General features: G+C 43.7%; 1 protein-coding gene across 9 annotated transcripts in view; it reads left to right on the top strand.

Annotated features, from left to right (window-relative positions):
- The first annotated feature begins 6,133 nt into the window (after window positions 1–6,133).
- ephb3b (eph receptor B3b) overlaps window positions 6,134–19,704 on the top strand; it is a 67,046-nt gene continuing 53,475 nt past the window's right edge. For all 9 annotated transcript variants that reach the window (XM_071925577.2, XM_071925576.2, XM_071925572.2 and 6 more), the window contains exon 1: window positions 6,134–6,861. In XM_071925577.2, the coding sequence (XP_071781678.1) occupies window positions 6,798–6,861 (64 nt within the window). In that variant the 5' untranslated portion in view covers window positions 6,134–6,797. The remainder of the gene's footprint in view (window positions 6,862–19,704) is intronic.

The raw sequence follows: 19,704 nt of genomic DNA, 5'->3' as shown, positions 1-19,704 counted from the left end.
GAAAGGCGATAGATACTCAGCAGAGACAGACAGACAGACAGTAGCTGGGTGGTGGCAGAAGTATGGGTGCTGCTGGGGGTGGGGGGGGGGGTGGGGGGGGGGGGCAGAAAGGAGGTGCTGATTTATGGTGGCAGGGCTGGAGCTGGAGGTATGATGGTCGATGGTGGTCTTGGGGTTGGAGGGGGGGGGTCAGTCGGGGCTGCGTCTGTGATCCAGTGTTAAGTGCTTGGCCGCTGGGGAAGGCCGGGAGGATTAGATGCCCCCCCCACCCCCCACCCCCCCCCCACCACCTTCCCCCACCCTCCCAGTCTCTTGTGAAACCCTGGCCCTCTCCCCCCAAACACCCCCCACCACACACACACACACACACACACACACACACACACACACACACACACACACACACACCTTTTCTGCCTGGATTCCAGCTTTGAGCCCTTATGAGATTCTCCAGAGCCACCCACCTCCAACTCCTCCTCCACCAGTACCACCGCCAGTCTTTGCTCGTCGACACACACACACACACACACACGCACACACACACACACACATTTGCCATGCAGACAAAGACACTGTAACATAACCAACGACTCACCCTCCCCCCAATATTGCCAGAGTAAAGTGATCCTCTCACACTCGCATCACATTAGTGCTGCTATTAGACCGGGCCCAGACATGAGAGCTACAGGGTGTCTCTCTGTGTGTGTGTGTGTGTGTGTGTGTGTGTGCGTGTGTGTGTGTGTGGTGTCTGCTAGGGGTTTGTGGGAGCTAGAATGGGTAGTGAGTGAGTGTGTGAGTTTGTCTGTGTTTGTGTCCCAGCATGTGTTTCGTGAGGAAAGAAGGGGAAAATGAAGTTCAAAGTGTGTCAGAAAAGGTCTTGGTGTGTATTCAAGTTTCTGTGTGTGTGTGTGTGTGTGTGTGTGTGTGCCCACGTGTTGTGTTTCGGAGAGAAAGTGAGAGAGTGATATCATGGCACAAGATGAGTGGGAGAGAGGATGGATGAGGTTAGCGAGGGTCTGGAGAGGGCGCAGTCGGCGTAAGCTTGAGAAATTTCCATATGGCAATAAAATGTCTGCCACTTTACTTATTGAGTTTCTAATGCGCGCCAGGTGCTGGTGGGACGTTCTCAGGAGCACTCAGAGGAGCCCTTCCCCAGGCCAATATGTATGTGTGTGTGTGTGTGTGTGTGTGTGGAGGGGCGGAGGGGCGTTTTCAGAGCTAATCTCGACCCTTTACAAAAAGCAGACCCTTCGCCTAGAAAACGGTCGTTATATAACAACAAGGCCGTAGACGGTTTTACTGCTGCCATTCATAGACGGGAAAAACTCTCCAGCGTCAAAGCAGACCCAAATAACAACACTGTAAAAAGACGGGCTAGAAAAATAAACCCGGTCCATAAAAGTTTTGTAAAAACCCAACCATAGCTGTAAAGTACAGGGCCGTCGATTTATTAATATGGACTTTCCATTCATAGGAAACAGTCCCCCCCCTATGTGCTGGTTTATACCAAGCCCATATTTATGGTTTGACACACTTATTTTTTACTTCGGCAAACGGTTGGAGTTCAGGACTTTGAGTCAGAAGTATGGTAGTCTTTGTTTATCGTGGACCAAGCTTTCCGCTCTCTGATCTTCTGGAAGAAACCTTCAAAGGTGTAACAGACTCCCAACACAAAGTCTGTAAAACTCCAAACAAAAGCCTAAACTTTTAAGTTATAATATTAGGTTTTCTGCGTCCCGGCAAAGTTGTTCTAAAGTCTTTCTACCCCATTTCCTTTTAAGAGCCGTCAGAAGTGTATATAGGCAGCAGAGCCGGTAGTCGTGAACTCGCCGTGCTTCCGGTGGCCCTTTTAATGTCGACCAGGCAGGAGAGCCGGGGCCTCGGTGTGGTTTTGGCAACAAGCGAGGCAATCTCCTTTAAAGCCGCCACAGATCCTCTTACCCGAGTCGCCGCACTTAGAAAATGATTTTCCTTTCAAAGGGACTTTATCGTTGTGAGGCATAGAGAAATTCATATGGGCATCTGACAAATTTGGAGTGTTTGGGACCTAATTCTTGGGTGTTATAGATTATTTGTAAAGAATCCACGTACACAACACCCCTAAATATATAATGACAAATTTCAGAAAGCATTTTCCTTGGGTGCATTTGTTAAAATGTCAATTTCTGTTCCCCTTTGAGTATAAATTAAACTTTTTGTTCTAAACACATCAAGGACCAAACTCAGAAACCATTAAATTATTCAACATAGAAAATGTAATGACAAGAACAAATAGGAAAATGTTGAAATAAGTCATTTATTTTCAAGTGATTATCTTCCAACAAGTGTGACAACAATAAAAAATATTTCATTTTAATAAATACAATAGATCAAGGCATCTAATCTTTCACTGTTAAGAATGAAAAAGTTGATAGTGAATGTTGGTGTAAAATCCAGCGGGACATTTACACAAGAAAATAAAATGGAAAGCTGATAAGAGTTGTTTTTCTTCTTGGTTGTGGATTTTATATTTTTCAGGATTTATAAAGACTGTCACATCATATCGCCTATGCATGGCTGCTGTGTTACCAGATAACAGCAATAACACTTAAAGGGACAAAACACACTGACAACTCTTTAAAGTGAATGATCCAAAGGAAACTTTTTTTAGATGATGGTCAATTTTGCTAAGACAGTTTTCTTTTCCATTATCATTCTCTTCCTTTAGTCTTTAGTTGATTTTGGTCCATTTGCAGATCTCTATCCACATTAACAGCAGCGTTGCCCAACTCTATTGCCTCCTAAAATCCCCCCCCCTGTATCATCTTTATAGTCATTATAAAGATTAGACCATATTATGCAAACATAAAAGTACGCTACTGCAGTTTTTCAGACACAGGGGAACATAAAGTGAAGACAGTACATCCCTGTCTTGTCTAACCCTTTGGCATCTCAAGTGGAATATTAGAAAGTAAGCGGGAGAATCTTTGAAGAGCTGCCCATTTACATCCAGGAGTCCAACTTTTTCTTCAGCTTTTTTCCCCCTGATTTCAGTCAGGTGGTCTGGCCAAAAAAAATCATGAGTGGACACAAAAGCTGAGTAAGAGATATAGCTTCGAGGAGTTCTAAATATAAAGCAAAAGTGTTTGAACATTTGACCATGTGAAACCCTAACCTCCATCTGATGTGTAACTTATGTGTGAATGGAACATAACCACAGCAACACTGCTATTGTTGGAGTCTTTACCCCCAAAAAGTAATAGATTACTCATTACTTGTGACTCGTTTCAAAACTAAGATCATTACTTTACTTATTACTCCATGAAAGCAGTTACTTTATAATATTACTTGATCATTATGCCTCTATAATTGGGGTTTGCATCGTCTGTTACTTTCAAAACATGGTGAAAAATCAATCCCCTCTTGTGAATGAGCTGGGAAACCAAAAGGTGCTGATGTCCAATGTTCTTGTCCTACTTTTGCTCAATAAAATCCAATTAGTGGAAATATTTCTACCTGGAGAAAAACAACCTTTCTGTCATTTCTCATCTAAACTAGTTTAGTGGGAGAAAAACTCAAATAATTCTGACAGAGGTGGAGATAGGTTTTACATATTTTAACTTCAGTCTGATATTTAGAGGGGGTGGTGACAAAAGCAACAACTTTTTTGATTGGTGTAATATTACTGAAATGTAAATTGTAATTTGCTACACTATCAACTAGGCAACTGGGAGAAGAAGTCATATTAGGCTACTGTAACTAAATAACTTATTCCCACCCAACACTGTTTACTGGGACAGTGACAACACAGACACATACAGACAAACAGACAAACCATCTAGAAAATGACAACTAACGCTTATATCCGCCCGCCTGCACCTCCCAGGAAATCACAACCAAACGCACCTTGGCCCCTTCTGCTGTGCGCGTCCACGACAGGATCTGGCTGAAACACTCTAACTTCAACATTTCCCAGGCTTCGTGCCTTCATAACACATCCAAAATATATATCGTTTATATATCATAGTGTTACAGCTGCAGAATCCACATGTCTGTGTTATACTTTACATTACAGAATGCAGTTAAAGGGTAGAGAGGCCTGGCGATGCTGCAAATCCCCTATTCTAATTTTATAATAAATGTATTTGTAGAGCGCCATTCCTCCCTTCTGTTTTCTTTTCTTTTCTTTTCTTTTTTCTTTTCTTTTCTTTTCTTTTCTTTTCTTTTCTTTTCTTTTCTTTTCTTCTCTTATCCCCAAGTACAGCAGAGAGCACATCAATATTCAACATAATTAATAATGAAGTCGACTTCTGCTATTTGGTAGCCGAGTATTAATGCTGACTGTGCCAAGTTCAGCCTCTCAGCTGCGGCTATCGTCTCTGGCTTTATTATATATTTACAACACTTAATTAAATGCATCAATTGGCTATTACTAAATTAGGACAAATTAGGACAAAGCATTACTCAGCATTAAAGTAACTAAGCAATTCCATAATTGACATATTCTACACATCACGATCGTCTTCTTGTGTCTGTGAGTTATCACTGACATTTGTTTTGTCAGCAGTCCAACATTTTCCCCTCAAGGCTTCGAAAGGGGGTCACATCCGTACTTGAGTTTGTTCGAGTGACCAAATGGCCGTTTCAGTTCATTCAAAGCATTCCTTTGCCTCATAAACTTGAAAAAGTGTGTTTTAGGCAAATAATAATAATAATTTTCCAGTAAGTAAAAGTTGGATAATGTTATTAATACGCATCTTGTAAAACAGGAGATAATTCGTTGCCGTTTGGGAGAGAGATGGATAAGCGTCCTCAACTTTGTTTACTGCTGTTTTGAGAATAGAGTGATCCACTTCACTGATACAGTAAATTGACTGTAAACGCGTTGAGTTTGAGGAGAAAGGCTGTAAAAGACCGGTCGTGACAGATGCCCCTTTCTTTAAGTTCTCCAAGGAAGAGGAAAAATCGATTCCAGGTCTTCAGTCCTGGAAGAAAAACATTGCTTGGTGCCTTTTTGTCCAGCCAACTCCACTAAACGGCTCGCTGTATTATAATTATAAATAAAGCTTGGAAACAGTTGAGCAGTAGAAAAAAATATGATTCGCTCAGGTATAATCGCCGCTTCTCGGAAAGTTTCTCAACTTTGCAGTTTTATCCTTTGAAAACACCAACGAAATTCCAAATGCGCCGGACTTTTACGCATGGAGTTTGATAAGTTGCAAATAGTGGGAACGAACTATTTCCTTAATTATCGGACTCCTTGCAGTCTCAAACAGTATACTTTAATGTTCCTTATAACTTTTAGAAACGAAATGCAGAAAATAAACGAACTGGGTGTGATGATTTCACATCCATACTCACAGAAAATCCCCAACTGAGCGCTGCGCTTTTTAAAGATTTGGACATCACATAATGTCCACAATGTCCAGCGGAACTATTTAGGATAGTTTAAGTGTTTCAGTAATAATACACTTTAAAAATGCTTTTTATCAAACAAAAACTAAGCAGAAAGTTGGTCCTTTCCTCTTTGCGCCAGCCTCTGAAATGGAAGCGACCCGCAGGGGGGCGCTGTGTGTCCATGACTGTGTGTGAGCTGGGAGTCCCGAGAAAGGAAAGGCAGACTGAGCCGCTGCAAAAAATATCCGTCTTAACAAGTCATTTCATCTATTCTTGGGTCTTAAAAAACGTTATTTAAAAAAAAAAAAAAACGAGTGAAAAAAATCTCCCAGTGGTGTGAAATAATTCCACTCATTTCCAAAACAATACAACTTGTTACAATATTTTTCTTGAATCAAGTGTTATTTTGTTGGCACCAGTGGAGTGCTTTGCCTTGTTTCAAGATGGATCATTTGTTTCTAGGAAAATACTGGAAATAAATAAAATTGCATTGGGAATTGCCTGTCTCACGCAACACTGGCAGGGTTTCTCTTTTTAAGAAAAATATCATTTTAAGAATAAATATAAGCCTGAGCGACTTGTTAAGGTGGATATTTTTTGCAGTGCAGCTGCTTCAACCATAACCCCTCCTCCTCCTGATGCCCCCTGCTCTCTCTCTCTCTCTCTCTCTCTTTCTCTCTCTCTCTCTCTCTCTCTCTCTCTCTGCCTTCCACACTCTCTCTCCTTATTCCTCCACAGTCGTGCGTCATTCCAATGCACAAGCCGAGCGGAGCAGAAGCTTCACCACAGCCGCGCCGATACATTTCGCTCAGGGACTTACAATATAATATCTACTATATAAACCACGGCTGTTCTGAACGGGAATAACACTTGATCGTGGACGCATGCGAGCCTGTACATGCCCAGCCTGGACTACACCATGGTTCTGACACAAGTGCGGCTGCCACTGCCTCTGCTCTGACCACAGAGAAAGTCTTTGGAGCTCCTCTCAGAAGGGACCTAACTATATTTCTCTTCTCACTGACCATCAACGAAATACCACTGGAAATATTCTGCGGATGGTGGCTGCGGACGGGACAACTTGTTTTCAGTCGATTTGCCCAATGCGAGGTACAGGGACTGGAAGACTTCTGCCCGTCGCCTTCTCTCTGGCTTAATAAGGCACGCTGGGAATCAGTGAAGCAGGAGAAGGGCTGCTACGTTCACACATTTTACACTAAGGGTACTATCCCCTCCAAATATTCGCCTTTACGCATTTGGTGTATGGAGGTAACTCTGGTCCTGGTGGCTTGACGCGGCTGGGACAGGGACTGGAACTGGGACTGGGACTGGGTGCGTGGAGCGTCGGATCACCCAGGATTGTATTCCCCCCCTCTCTCTCTCTCTCGTGGGTCTATTTACATGTCCGACCTGACCGCTTTATGACAATGGATTACTTTCTGCTTTTATGCAGCCTCTTGCTGCCTGTGGTGTCCGCCGTTGAAGGTAAGAAATATATTTCTCTTTTTAGGGGGGGTTTGTTGCGTACCGGGCTGCGTGAAGCGTTTTTTTTCCTGCTATTTTGACACCAGGCGAGCCAGCACCTATCTGCCCCGCTGAGGTTCGGCCACGCCGCGGGTGAAGCTCACGTCCGCAAACTCTTCATTTTCGTTTCATCCCCGATTTATAATCATCATTTCATTTACAAAGTGCCCATCTGGCTTTTTAAGAATCGCTAATGGCATTATTGGCTTTACGCAGCGAAGCGCCCTGGCCGGTATAGGTTTCAATACACAATTGTTATGCGCGTCAACGAAAGCTAATCCATATGAATGGTCGCTGTGTATTCTTTTTTCTAACATCACCTATTCCTGCCTGATCGCCTATTCTTTCTCACTTAAAGGAAATTAGCTCCACACTGTATCTCAACGGGGAGCCGCGGCTCCGAGCCCCCGACACTTTCCCTCGGGTCAGCTGCGTGTATTTTAGGGTTGTGGAAGTGCGTGGCCTTTTTGACAAGTGGACTATCAATTGCAGTTTAAAGTATATACACTATAAAAAAAAATAAAAAAAATTGCCCTTTCTGATAGAAAATTCACGTCAAAAGGACATAATCTCGTTTTTTTTGCAGAGCTTTACATTAATTTATCCCATATCACTTTAAAGCATCTCCGAAATGAGCTTTACATCACTGTATTGATTTAAATTCTAGTTTTGTTATTGTTTTACTATAATGTGGCGTGGTTGCATTATTTCAAAATCTGATGTTTTTAACGCAGTTGCCTCCAATAACGAACCAAAGCAAAACTGCCTTTGTTGGTGTTGTGGTTTTCCGTGCGTAAAGTCGATAGGAAATTGTCGTCTTGATTTCCACGAGGCAGTTTCTCTCTCTTATTCCTTCCCTAGGTCTTTTTTTATGTCTCACTCTGGTGTGTTTGGGAGAATACGACTGGACTGTGGCAGCAAGGTTGAAAGGGGCCTAAAGCTTGTACTCCACACACCGCTGAATGGAGTCGAGGCGAGGCTCCCGGTTGGCTTGTGTTGCCAGCAGGAAAAGTAGGACAGTGGGCCACTGGCTCAGTAAAGGCTTCTCTGCCTGAGCTTTCTCGTCTTGTTTCACGACCTGTCCACACACTGTCCATCTTAATAAGCCATTTAGTCTCAGATTCATTCTTAAAATCTCTTTTTTTTTCTTAAAACAAGTGAAACACGTCTACCAGTGTGGGTGGTATAATTCCAGTCGTTTCCAATGCAACTTTTACTTTGTTTCATGATATTTCTACAAAGTGTGAATATATTGTAACGAGACAGAAGCAGGCAAATCCCAACACCGGTTTCAAGAAAATAACACTCGATTCAAGGAAACTCATTAGATTAATTTATTTGCTCTGCATGGACAAAAGTTAATTTTTTCACCCCACTGGAAGATCATGCCACTGGAAGGAGATGATTAAGGAGAAAAAAAAGATTTTAAGACTCAATACTAAACTAAATGTTAAGTCATGGATATTCTGCGGTGTAAAAGATCTGACACATAAATAAGAGTATACAATGTTGGCTTTTTGATTCAAGTCTACTTCTGAACCCATTAACTTGGCGTGTTTAAGTTTCTTGACCCCAATTCCAGAAAACATTCGTATCATATTCAATGCTGGAAAAAAATATTATGCTGCTTCTTAAACTCACATTTCCCCATGTGAAAGCCCTATCGCCTGTATTGGTTTTCCAATTGCTTCCTTTGACAGGGCCAGGGGTGAAGAATATGAGTTTCATTACGGGAGAAAATAATGTAAAGCTTATCTGATAAGGTTTGTTATTTCATTGGTGCCTCTTGATAACAGAGCGAAGAGTGTGGAGCATAATAAAGAAACCAGCCATTCACATATGAGTACTCAAACATTTTTTATATCAGAACATCCAAATAGGCCGGAGGGCATTTTTGATGTTGATTTAGTATTGAATTGAGTAACTTTCTACTCTGTACGTGGAGAGAATAGTGGTGAGAGTGAAATATATGATTAGAATAGTCAATCTTGGACTTCTCTAATAGGGATAACTTCGAGTGATTTATAGTTAAATTAAGTTTTTTCATTTTGGTGGGGACCCCCACTGGAGGACCCCTGAAGGTCCCCGGACCCCAGTTTGGGAACCACTGACTGAAAACACATGGCTTGAATGGATAAGTGGAGTCTGACTGTGTAGAAGTTAGTGCCGAGAGAGAGAGAGAGAGAGAGAGAGAGAGAGAGAGAGAGAGAGAGAGAGAGAGAGAGAGAGAGAGAGAGAGAGAGAGGCGCTCGGTGTTTTCTTGACAATAGTGGCGACTGGGTGCGCGCAGGCTTGAAGTTGATGTATTTCGTTAGAACAATCTATTCCCTACATAAGTGATGCCATAAATTTCAGGCCGCTGACCTGGCTGGGGGTTTACCTAAGCTTTTAATACGGCCAGGTGATTTATGGCCGCTGCTGGGGCTTCTCTCTCTGGGAGCGCGGGGTTTATGGTGATTTCGGGAGAAGCGAGCGGCCTGCTGGGGGAACTTTACCCGGCCCCGCGGAGCGTCTCCCCGGGTCCCGGGGTCACACAGCCCCGGGACCAGCACACTTAATGAATTAGGTAATGCTTTCCCCCCCATTATTTCCCCCCACAAGCACTACAGATGTGACCATATAATAGTTAAGTCTAACTTCTTCAACTATTTATTTATTTATTTTAATTTAGTTTTATTTATTTAATTATAGGCCTATTACACCACGGGCTTCCCCTGTTTGTTATTGCCACAGTTGGCTCAAACATCAGTGCTCAACATTCAATTGAATTTGTTATTCATAAAACTTAATTTAACCATTTGATTTTCCGTGTACATTTGCGCGGCCTAATGTGGGCCCAGGAGAGTCCGGCCTGTTGTTAGTGCCTGCAATTCAGGATTCTTGTCAAAGTTGTTTTGTTTTTGTGCCTCTATGTAAAGTAATTGCACATCTATGTCACTAATGAGTCAATTTTCGTCGGTTTTAATTTTGTCTTTTTTTTTTACAACATAGGCAAAGGTTTTGGTATTCAAGTGTTTCTGTGCGGGGGAAAAGCCACCGGTCATTGTTTGATGGCTGGAGGCCGATAAACACGACCTCCCATTCAACCTCCTTTCTTTTCTGTTTTCTAGGATAATGTTTTGATGTTTTCTCGCCAAATGGAAGACTTGGTCCATATAATGCTGGTTTAGAATAATTAGTGGCCTCGTTGTGTGAAGGACAGGCCTTGGCTATTGAACTACAGCTGCTATTATTGTGTAGGCTAGAGGAGACAAATTGCGTCGATGACAGTCCTGTGTAGCGCGCAGGCGGTTTGGTTACTCTTTTCAGTGTAAATTATACTTGTGATGGAGGGAGGAAGCAAATCTGTCTGCAGCGCACATCACCACAAGCTGGAGATGCATGGAGCCACTTTGGTGCAGTTTTTCTTAGTTTATTGTCTTTATGCATCACTATATATGAATTATGACAGTCTGGAATTTATTTTGAAACAGACTCTATATACAGTCCTCTTTCTCATCCGGACTGTTGCAGCCTTCCATTAGTTAGAGTTTAAAATAAACAGACTCACTCCTGCTTCCAGTTCAGTCCTCAAAAAGTGAGGAGACTTCTATGTAACTGAACAATTTGGCATCATATGTATTAATTATCACACAACTATCACATTATCGGATTTGCTTGCACTTTGGCCAACAGTCAAAAACACCTATGATGACTTCCAGTTGAGTAACTCTCACTTGGAAAGCTTTCTGTGTCTCTTAGTCGTTTTTTTTCCTCATCCTGAAAACGAGCAGACAAACGGGCTTTTACAGCCGCAGCTCCGGGGTTTCCCCCTCTATACCGATGGTTGTTTTTCCTATTTATGACTGTGTATTGCGCGGAGTGATTACGCACGATCCGGGCCTTTGAAGCGCACATGTTTATGTTTTTATGTGGGTGAGATCACACCTCCACAGGAGCTTTCCTGAGCCTGGTTTGCAGTTGGCACATTTCTCTTCATCTATCTCACTCTCCCTGGATTTATTCGCCCCCTGCTCTTTCTTTACTGGAAGAAGTCCCCTCATCATTATTATTACTGGAAAATAAAGAAATAAATAAAAAAAAAGCTGCGGCCTCAAGTCACCAAACCCAAAGTGTAGCAGTGACGGATGACTGACAAGATATTCTTATTATTATTTAGTTAATGTGATGAATTGTTAGACATAGGCAGTGATTTAGTGGGAAATAAAAGGTTGGTAAACTATGACTTCCAGTTGGTGAAAGGCAAACAACCAAAAAAATCTGTTATATTTTCAGAAAATAATTAATATGACAGAACCTTAAAAGGCCCTATTATCAGTTTGATTAACTACTCCTTACTATGATTAACCGCCTAAAGGTTAAAAAAATGCGTAAACTCTTCCCCTTTTATGGCTTCCAAATAGATATTTGGCTGTTTTTACTTGCTCTGTGCTCTCGTTTGTAGTAATTAAAACGACAAGATCAGATTTGGATTCACTTAGGCTAACTGCCATACTTTGCCAAACCCAATTGACACCCATGATAAAGAGCAGTGAGGCCATTTTGTCCGGCACACTTGCTCTTCCACAGCCAAGGCCTACTTCCATTAGGCTGCATGTAACAGTGTGGCATCAGAGTGTGTGTGTGTGTGTGTGTGTGTGTGTGTGTGTGTGTGTGTGTGTGGCCCAAGCGGGGATCACTGAGGCTCATATGTTAACCTTTCCTCCAGGAGCCATTTTACATTTGGCATTCAAAGGCAAATGGCCAAACAAACGTCTTTAGGGTCACAATTGAAGGGACAAAAGAAACTATTAGCCGCTATAGGTCGGCTATCACACCGGAAACCCATTGAAGCGCCGAGTGGAAACGTAAAAACAGCGATAGGGAGGCGTGGAAGTGAATTAGCAAAATAAAAGCACGGCTATTGTAGTGATACTGCTAATGAATTAGTGGAGGCCAGTGACCGAGAAAATGACTCGGATAAGATCTATCTATCTATCTATCTATCTATCTATCTATCTATCTATCTATCTATCTATCTATCCATCTATCTGTCTATCTAGGCCTATCTATCTAGCCAATTTTACACAAGTGATAATTATAATAAGAAATGCATGGGATATTGTATGGAGATGTAAGAAATAAGATATAAGAAATAAAGCACACAAAATCTTCATTAACACAACATGATAACAGCAGAAACAGCCCGCAGGCCAACATGACCAAGTAGACACCCTGAGGTCACGCTGCTGCTTTCGGAGTTGATATTAACACAATATCCTGCATTTTCCCTGAATAATTTGACGTATTAATCACCCGCCCACACACACACGCACGCACGCACGCACGCACACACCACCACCACCACTGTACAGAGTGTCAATCGATGTGGTCTGATTGATCAGGGGAATCGGCGCTGCTCAGGCCTTTTAGACCGCAGGATCAATCAGTGGGCTTGATGCGGGAGATTGCCCTGCTGTCTTCTCGGTAGAAGCGATTACCAATTCATAAGCACACTTATCAATGAGTGCTGAATCAGGCTGGGCGGAGGAGGAGTTTGCCTGTCCAGCTGCCACGTAGCTCTCTGCCTGTACCAGAGCACAGTGCGCACGAGAGCTTCTGCCTTTTCAATTATTATTATTATTCAGTTGTCTAGCTACTGCCCCCCCTCCCCTCCCCTCCCCTCCCCTCCCTCCCTCCTTCCTACTTTCTGAGTTGTTGGGCTCGAGCCTATTCTTTTCATTAATTCTCAAAGCAGTGAAACGATAATGAATTCAATTGATTTCTTTTTTCTCCCATCCGCTTGGCCTCATGGAAACATAAAGCTTCATTCATTATACAGCCTGATCTCTTGTTTTCAATCCGAGTTTGATCCGTTTTTGTTGATTATAATTTCATAGTGCTGTTATGATTTTGCACAAATGAAATTAAAGTTAGAAAAAAGTAAGTTATAAAATGTTAGATATATATAAATATTATAATATATATATATATATATATATATATATATATATATATATATATATATATATATATATATAATATATATATTTTTGCAATTTCTATTTGCATTACCACAAAAAATAACATTTCCATTATCATGGTTATTTAATGTATTTGTATTTTATTATTATTATTATTATTATTATTATTATTATTATTATTATTATTATTATATTAAATGTATTGTACTACTACTACTACTACTACTACTAATAATAATAATAATAATAATAATAAGTGAAAAAACAAGTGACAAAATAATAAATAAATAATATGTATGACTACTAATAGTACCACAAATAATAATGTTTCATTAATTTAGTGTTCAATTGTACAATTTCCATCTAGTTTAAGTCCAGCAATTTTGCAATTTTGCTGACAATAAATTATGCTTCTTTAGGATTATACATACAAACTTACATGTCATTGCATTTAAATATTTCCCATTAATTCTCCATTTGAATTTCCAGTTGGTGTTTCAGAGTAACAGTTTGGCATGGAGGTGTAGCCTGATCTGCACTCACAGACACAAAACCCTTAATAAAAGAATAGGGAAACCTAAGAGAACAGAAAGAAACGGAGAAAACAACAGTCAGTTGTTTCCTGGTGTATCGGCCTTGATAGAGATCCAGCCAGTTGGGAGGTCATCTGCTAGGCGGCGGCCATGTTGAACAGATGTACAGTGTCTTAGGTTCAGATTGGCGTAAGGAGCTCAGGATGAATGGGGGGGGGGGGGTGGGTGAGGAGGTGTTGAGAGTTGGGGTGGGATGGGTGGGTGATGGTGGTGGTGGTGGGGTGGGTGGTGTTTGGATCAGAGGCCTAGAGAGCAGCAGAGTTGACAGACTCTGCAGATGCTGCGGGCCTGCAGGAGCGCTCATGTGCACCGGCCGACAGTTCACGGCTCAAATGGCGCCGCGGAAAGATTCACCGAGCTGGAATTTCATATGCAAGCGAGCGACAGCCGTGTCGGCCCGCTGTGGCCTTCACACACCAGGAAGTGGAGCGGCGGCTGAGGACGAGGCGGGATGACCTGTGAAAATATGGCACCAGGGATGAAAATAGGGATGAAGTCAACTTTATTTCTCTAGGGCTTTAAAACACAAATCCAGTTTGGACCCAAGTGCTTTACAAAATGGTGGGGAGTGTTTATTGAGGACGAGGCGGGCTGACCAGTGAAAATATGACACCAGGGATTTAGTCCAGTCAAGTCAACTGTATTTGAATAGTGCTGTAGAACACAAAGCGCTTTAGAAAATAGGCGGCTTACAAAACAAGGACAAAAAGGAGGCAGAACATGTAACAGCAAAATTACAGTGTAAGAGAAATAAGAGCGTGCTTAAAAGCATGAAATAAGAGCAGCGGAGCATAAAAGAACACGTGGGTTTACCCTTCACATGCAGTGGATTTTTCTTTTCTCTAAATATTCATTATTTTATTCATATTGGTGGTTGTTTGCCTTTACCGACTGGAGGTCAGAGTTTACTTTGTACAGCACACTATCTCTCTATCTTTCTGAAAAACTTACAGTGAGACAAATGACGGTTTGGACCCTGACAAGAAAGCCCAAAGCTGTGTGTGTGTATATACTGTATGTGTGTATGGATGTGAGAGTGTGTGTCGTATATGGTGTGTGTGTGTGTGCGTGTGTGTGTGTGCATGCAGGCCAACCCTGGCATCCGACAGAGAGGCCTTATGGGATAGCAGGTCTTTGACACCCGCTGTCGAGAGCGAGCATGGGAGGGCGAATGTGTCTGGACCTGCCCACTGCCCAGACACACTGCTGCTGTCTACAGTCAGCAGAGCAGAACAGGAGAGAGAGAGAGAGAGAGAGAGGGAGAGACAGAGAGAGAGAGAGAGAGAGAGAGACACACACAGAGGGACTGAACGAGAGAGAGAGAGAGATGTTTGGACTCACAGGGAGAGAGAGCAAGATGGGTGGCACAGTTAGGGAGTAGTGGTGTGTGTGCGTGTGTGTGTGTGTGTGTGTGTGTGTGTGTGTGTGTGTGTGTGAGTGCCAGCCAAGGTGGATTGGCTTAAAAAACCCAAACAGAGTCACATGATGGCAGCTTAGTGGGATTTAGGCGAAAAAAGTGGAGCAATTCATCATTATATTTCTAAATACAATCATGAATCAGAACTCGGGTTCGACTGATGCAGGTTTTTGAAGGCCAATGCCAATACTAATATTTTTGGATTGAAGATGCTGATATTCTGTATATATAATTTTGACAATTTTCATGGCAAAAAATTACAAAACATTACAAAAAAAAAAACAATAATTCACTGTTTCCCCTAGAATTTTATTCTTTGCTGGGTGAAAAAGCCTATATATCAGCAAACCGATATATCTGTCTGCCTCTAATCAGATTTTTTTTTGTCATGGGCAAGAGCATCTGAAAGTTAGTTTTAGTGTGTGTGTGTGTGTGTGTGTGTGTGTGTGTAGATGGATGGGTGTGTCGCCACGTTGCTCCACTCAGGCAGACAGTGACCCTCCCCCTCTTTGGTCCTGGCTGAATTATATTAATGGCTTTCAAAATTCAGATGAAATGTTTGACATAATATTAACTGCCATCAGAGTTGGCGTTTTATGGGTCCTGTCCGCACCGGACGTCCATAAAGTGCAGCTGAAATTACCATGTGTCAAAACGTCTAGATTGGCAGTGAGTTAGGGCCTGCTGTGCTTCCCTCCCACCCCCGGCCCACGCCCCGTGACCCCCATCCAGGGGTCATGAAGCGCGCCGTTTGGCTGGATTTGAGGGGGCTAGTCTTGTTCTTTCGCAACAATAGCTGTCTTAACACAATCAAGCCCCAGGGGTTATCCTACTCCAGCGGCGAATAAAAATACACCGAAAGAGGATGTGTATATTTAGAGGGACAGACCGTGCAGCGCGGCGCGGCTCATTGACACACATACACACACACATACACACACACATACACACTCAAAAAACAGACCGGGTCAGACGCACTGATGTGCGCTTGACTTGTTTTCGTCATCGCGGCCGGCCAGCAGCTCAGGGCCAATGCGCTGTTCTCATGCAGGACCGCTGTGGAGCGCTCATGGGAGATGAGTAAGAGGCTTTATGGGCACGCCACGGCCATTACGCCGCGAGGGAGTCGCTTGGCGAGCGCAGGAGAGGGAGGGACAGCGGTCGGGACACAGGAGGTTTTAGGGGCGGAGCTTGGGAACGCGGACTTCTCCACATGGCGGTTTGATCCGCCTCAGCGCCTCCCCCCCCGCCTTTTTCTTTACGAGCTACAGCCTCTTGTAACAAATTTTGCCGATGGAGCAGAAAGAGATCTTTGATATTTGTCTTAGCTAGTTACATCTGTGTGGAGAGTGGACGGCGCTCTAGAACAGTGTGCCCGGAGGGGGAAGAAAAGGCCACATCACCTGGTTTCGGCTTTCGCTGGTCTTGGAAGAAAAGAGAAAGTTCTGTGTTGAGCCTAACCGTAGCGGAACGGTTGATGATGGGACTTTTGAGGCACAGAGCCTAGCTGCAGGCGCTCTGTATGCTTCTGGAGAGCTTTGAAGGGCCGGTAAAACACCTTGTGCTAATTTTGAAACAGCCGTCATCAATGAGCCAAGGTGCGATGATACTGACGGCTTCGAGGAAAAAAGCTGCAGTCCGGACTGGTGTGGTGGGCGCAAACGTCCACTGTAATTAGCCGCAGCGCATGTGTGAAAACGTGTGCGAACAGTGTGTGTGTGTGCGAACGGTCTGTCTGTGTGTGTGTGTGTGAGTGTAAGTGCAGGGTTACAGCAGGCCACCGACACCTCAGTTCGTCCCGCTTCTCATCCTCGGCGTCAAAAACACTCTCCACCTGCACTTCATCTACACTTCAAAAGGCCCGCAGGCGAGAGGAAGGCTCCCCTCCTCTGCGAACCATTTCTTCCTCTTCTTCTTTTTGTCTTCTGCAGAACGGCAGCAGACTCGAACCGGAACCCCCTCTGCCGAATTCACGCTGAACAACTTAACTCAACCGTTCGTTCCCCTCTGCACAGCTCACACTCAAATGCATCCAATACAGTTCAGTGGCAGCAGCAGCAGCAGCAGCACCGATCACACGTGACCTTTTGTCAAGTCATTTACATAATCCCCATGGTTCCATGCTGCGGCCTCCTGGAGGCACTGCCAGCTGTGGGAGCATTTATTTAACCTTAGCTCGAGTTGAAACGGAGTCTCAATGGCATAGTGACTTTAATGTTTAAGTGAGCATAACATTTAGAGGACAATGAAAACAAGGTAAAAAAAAAAAAAAAAAAAAAAAAAAAGCCTGGCTATTATCATGGGAAGTATTTCTTGGGGGCAATCTAGCAAATGTGTAGGTGTGTTTTTATTTGGCCTTTTATGGCTTAGATAGTCCTGACACCTGACCATTTGGTGAAAAGAGAGCTGTGAAGTGTGTGTGTGTGTGTGTGTGTGAGAGAGAGACAAAGAGATCAAGAGAGAGAGCTCCTGTGTGTGTGCACCTCTGCACTTGCACCCAGTCTTGTGTGTGTGGCAGGTTTTTTTGCGAGGTGTGTTTTCAGGGAAGGGAGGCCACCCTGGGGGTTTAGCATCATCCTCAGCCAATCCACTCAGCTGTTGTTCCTCTGCTGCAGATTCTCCAGCAGACTCTCTTGCTTTGGGGAGCAAGATGCAATCAACTGCAACTGGTTCAGCATGTTCATTCATAGAATATAGGATCCCCATTACACAGGACTTTTTTTTCAGCAAGTGCTCGCGATATCTTGTCTTAGTTATTCATATACGTTTGTCTCGCTGCATGGATTGTTTATCTCAAGCAAAACTTTAAGATAACTCTACATTAAAACTAGGATAAAAATACACTACCAATCAAAACTTTGGACACACCACATCTTTCCTTATTTTTACTATTTTCCACATTGACACAGTGACAAAAAAGTGTTAAACAAATCAAAACTATCAAGTAGCCACCCTTTGCCTTGATGGAAAGGCGAAGGTTTTGGAAAGAAATTCATACATAGGATCAACTTCACTGTTTATATTTGTCTAAAAAAACAAATTTCAAGCATTTAGATCAAAATGGCTTTAAGGTAATTAAAAAACATAGTACATTCAATGAGGTGTGTCCAAACTTTTGACTGGTAGTGTATATAAAAACTAAAATTGTAAGGATAGTTTGAGTGTTATATATGCAATTTCCTTTATATATTCCTATGTATCCAGTGTGCAAGTTGGAGGTTTCCTAGCGGTGGTTTTAACAGAGGGATTTGAAGTCGAGTGCTGTGAAAGACTAATTGTGATGTGGCAGATGAAAGCGCAGGACAAAATGGAGCTGACCCCCCCCCCCTGTGCCAAGTCAGGCCACAAACGGCTTCCCTTTCCCCTCTCACACCCTATGGAAACCCCTTCTGACCCCTCAACACACACACACATAAAACACATGAACGCTTGCTTAATCACACATGCATACACACAGAGCGAGAACAACACACACACACACATTACCACCTCCCAAACTCATGCCCGCAACCCCCACACACAAATCCTCACCCCCACCCCCAAACCTCCACACCCCCCCCTGTTCTTAGGGTCAGTGCCCAGATCCATCCACTCTCCTGCTAATGAATCAATCAGCTGGTTCCATTCATTGCGTGGCTGTCAGACCCCATCGATCAGCCCCTTCCTCCCCGTCCCAGCAGAGCAGCGGGGGGGCGCAGAGAGCAGGAGGAGGAGAGGGAGCTGGAGACATCCCGACAGTTCAAAGACTCCTCGTTTCTTATCCTCTTTGGATCCCCAGAAATATGGCGTTTTGATGGCGTAGAAGTGTGTATGTGGAGTGAGAGAGGATTAAAAGAAAAAGAAGATCAAGAAGAAGGCAAGGCGTCTTCTTCTTCTTCTCCCGGGGGTTTATACACAGTATCTGACCTTCCTTTTACCTTTACCAGACTGCACTAGTGCGTAGTGCTGCGGCTTCCAACATGACGGGAAGGCTGCAGATAGCGGGTGGCGGATTTCAGCCAGGTGGAAGCTCATTTGCTTCCAGGGCGGCCCCCGTCTTTTTCACGAGGCATTAACCAACCCCCCTCCACCCCGGAGTTTGAGCCTCTAGCCTTGGCTAGGTGAGGGATGTGTGTGGCGGGGTCCAACTCTCGCCATGCCCCGTCCTCCCCACCGAGTCAAAGTCAGAAGGGTTATCAGTTATTAAAGCCCCTCTGAGTTGGAGCTGTGCGTGTGTGTGTGTGTGTGTGTGTGTGTGTGTGTGTGTATGTGTGAGGCCGGCAAGGGTGAGAAAGAGAGAGGCAAAATGAGAAGGCTCTCATTTTCAAAAGCCACTTGGTTCCGTTTATTGGCCAGCTGGTTCATTTCAAAAGGCGTTGAGAGAAGCGACAATGCGGACTGAGCGGCCTGAGAGCGGCTGCAGGGAGCCGAGGTAAAATGAGTTGGGGTCAGGGGGAAAAGAGGAGGAGGAGGAAGGGGTGTGGAGAGGTGAGGAACAGAGCAGCAGTGGGTTCTGGGATGGTGAGATCCATCTGAGCAGAGAGATTGTAATCTCCTGGCTTGGACGTTTGCCACCGCTCTATCCTCCACGTCTCCAGCTTGACACCGGCTTCATCCCGGCTACAGCAGGATGTGCCTGGGAAGAGAGATTTGCGGCTTTCCCTCAGTACCCCTCTCTCTCTTTCTATTTCTCTCTTTCTCTCTCTCTGTTTTGCTCTCTCTCTCTCTCACACACACACACACACTGCTCCTAGATGAAAGGTCTAGGCTCTGATGCAGTCTGGAAGGAATCTGCCAGAGGTTTTTTAATGAATCTGACAAGCAAGCCAGCACCGATCAATGGCAACATTGT

The sequence above is a fragment of the Centroberyx gerrardi genome, chromosome 9 (genome assembly GCF_048128805.1).
Source record: "Centroberyx gerrardi isolate f3 chromosome 9, fCenGer3.hap1.cur.20231027, whole genome shotgun sequence".
In the NCBI taxonomy this organism is placed as follows: domain Eukaryota; kingdom Metazoa; phylum Chordata; class Actinopteri; order Beryciformes; family Berycidae; genus Centroberyx; species Centroberyx gerrardi.
This window is presented reverse-complemented; position numbering and strand designations above follow the sequence as displayed.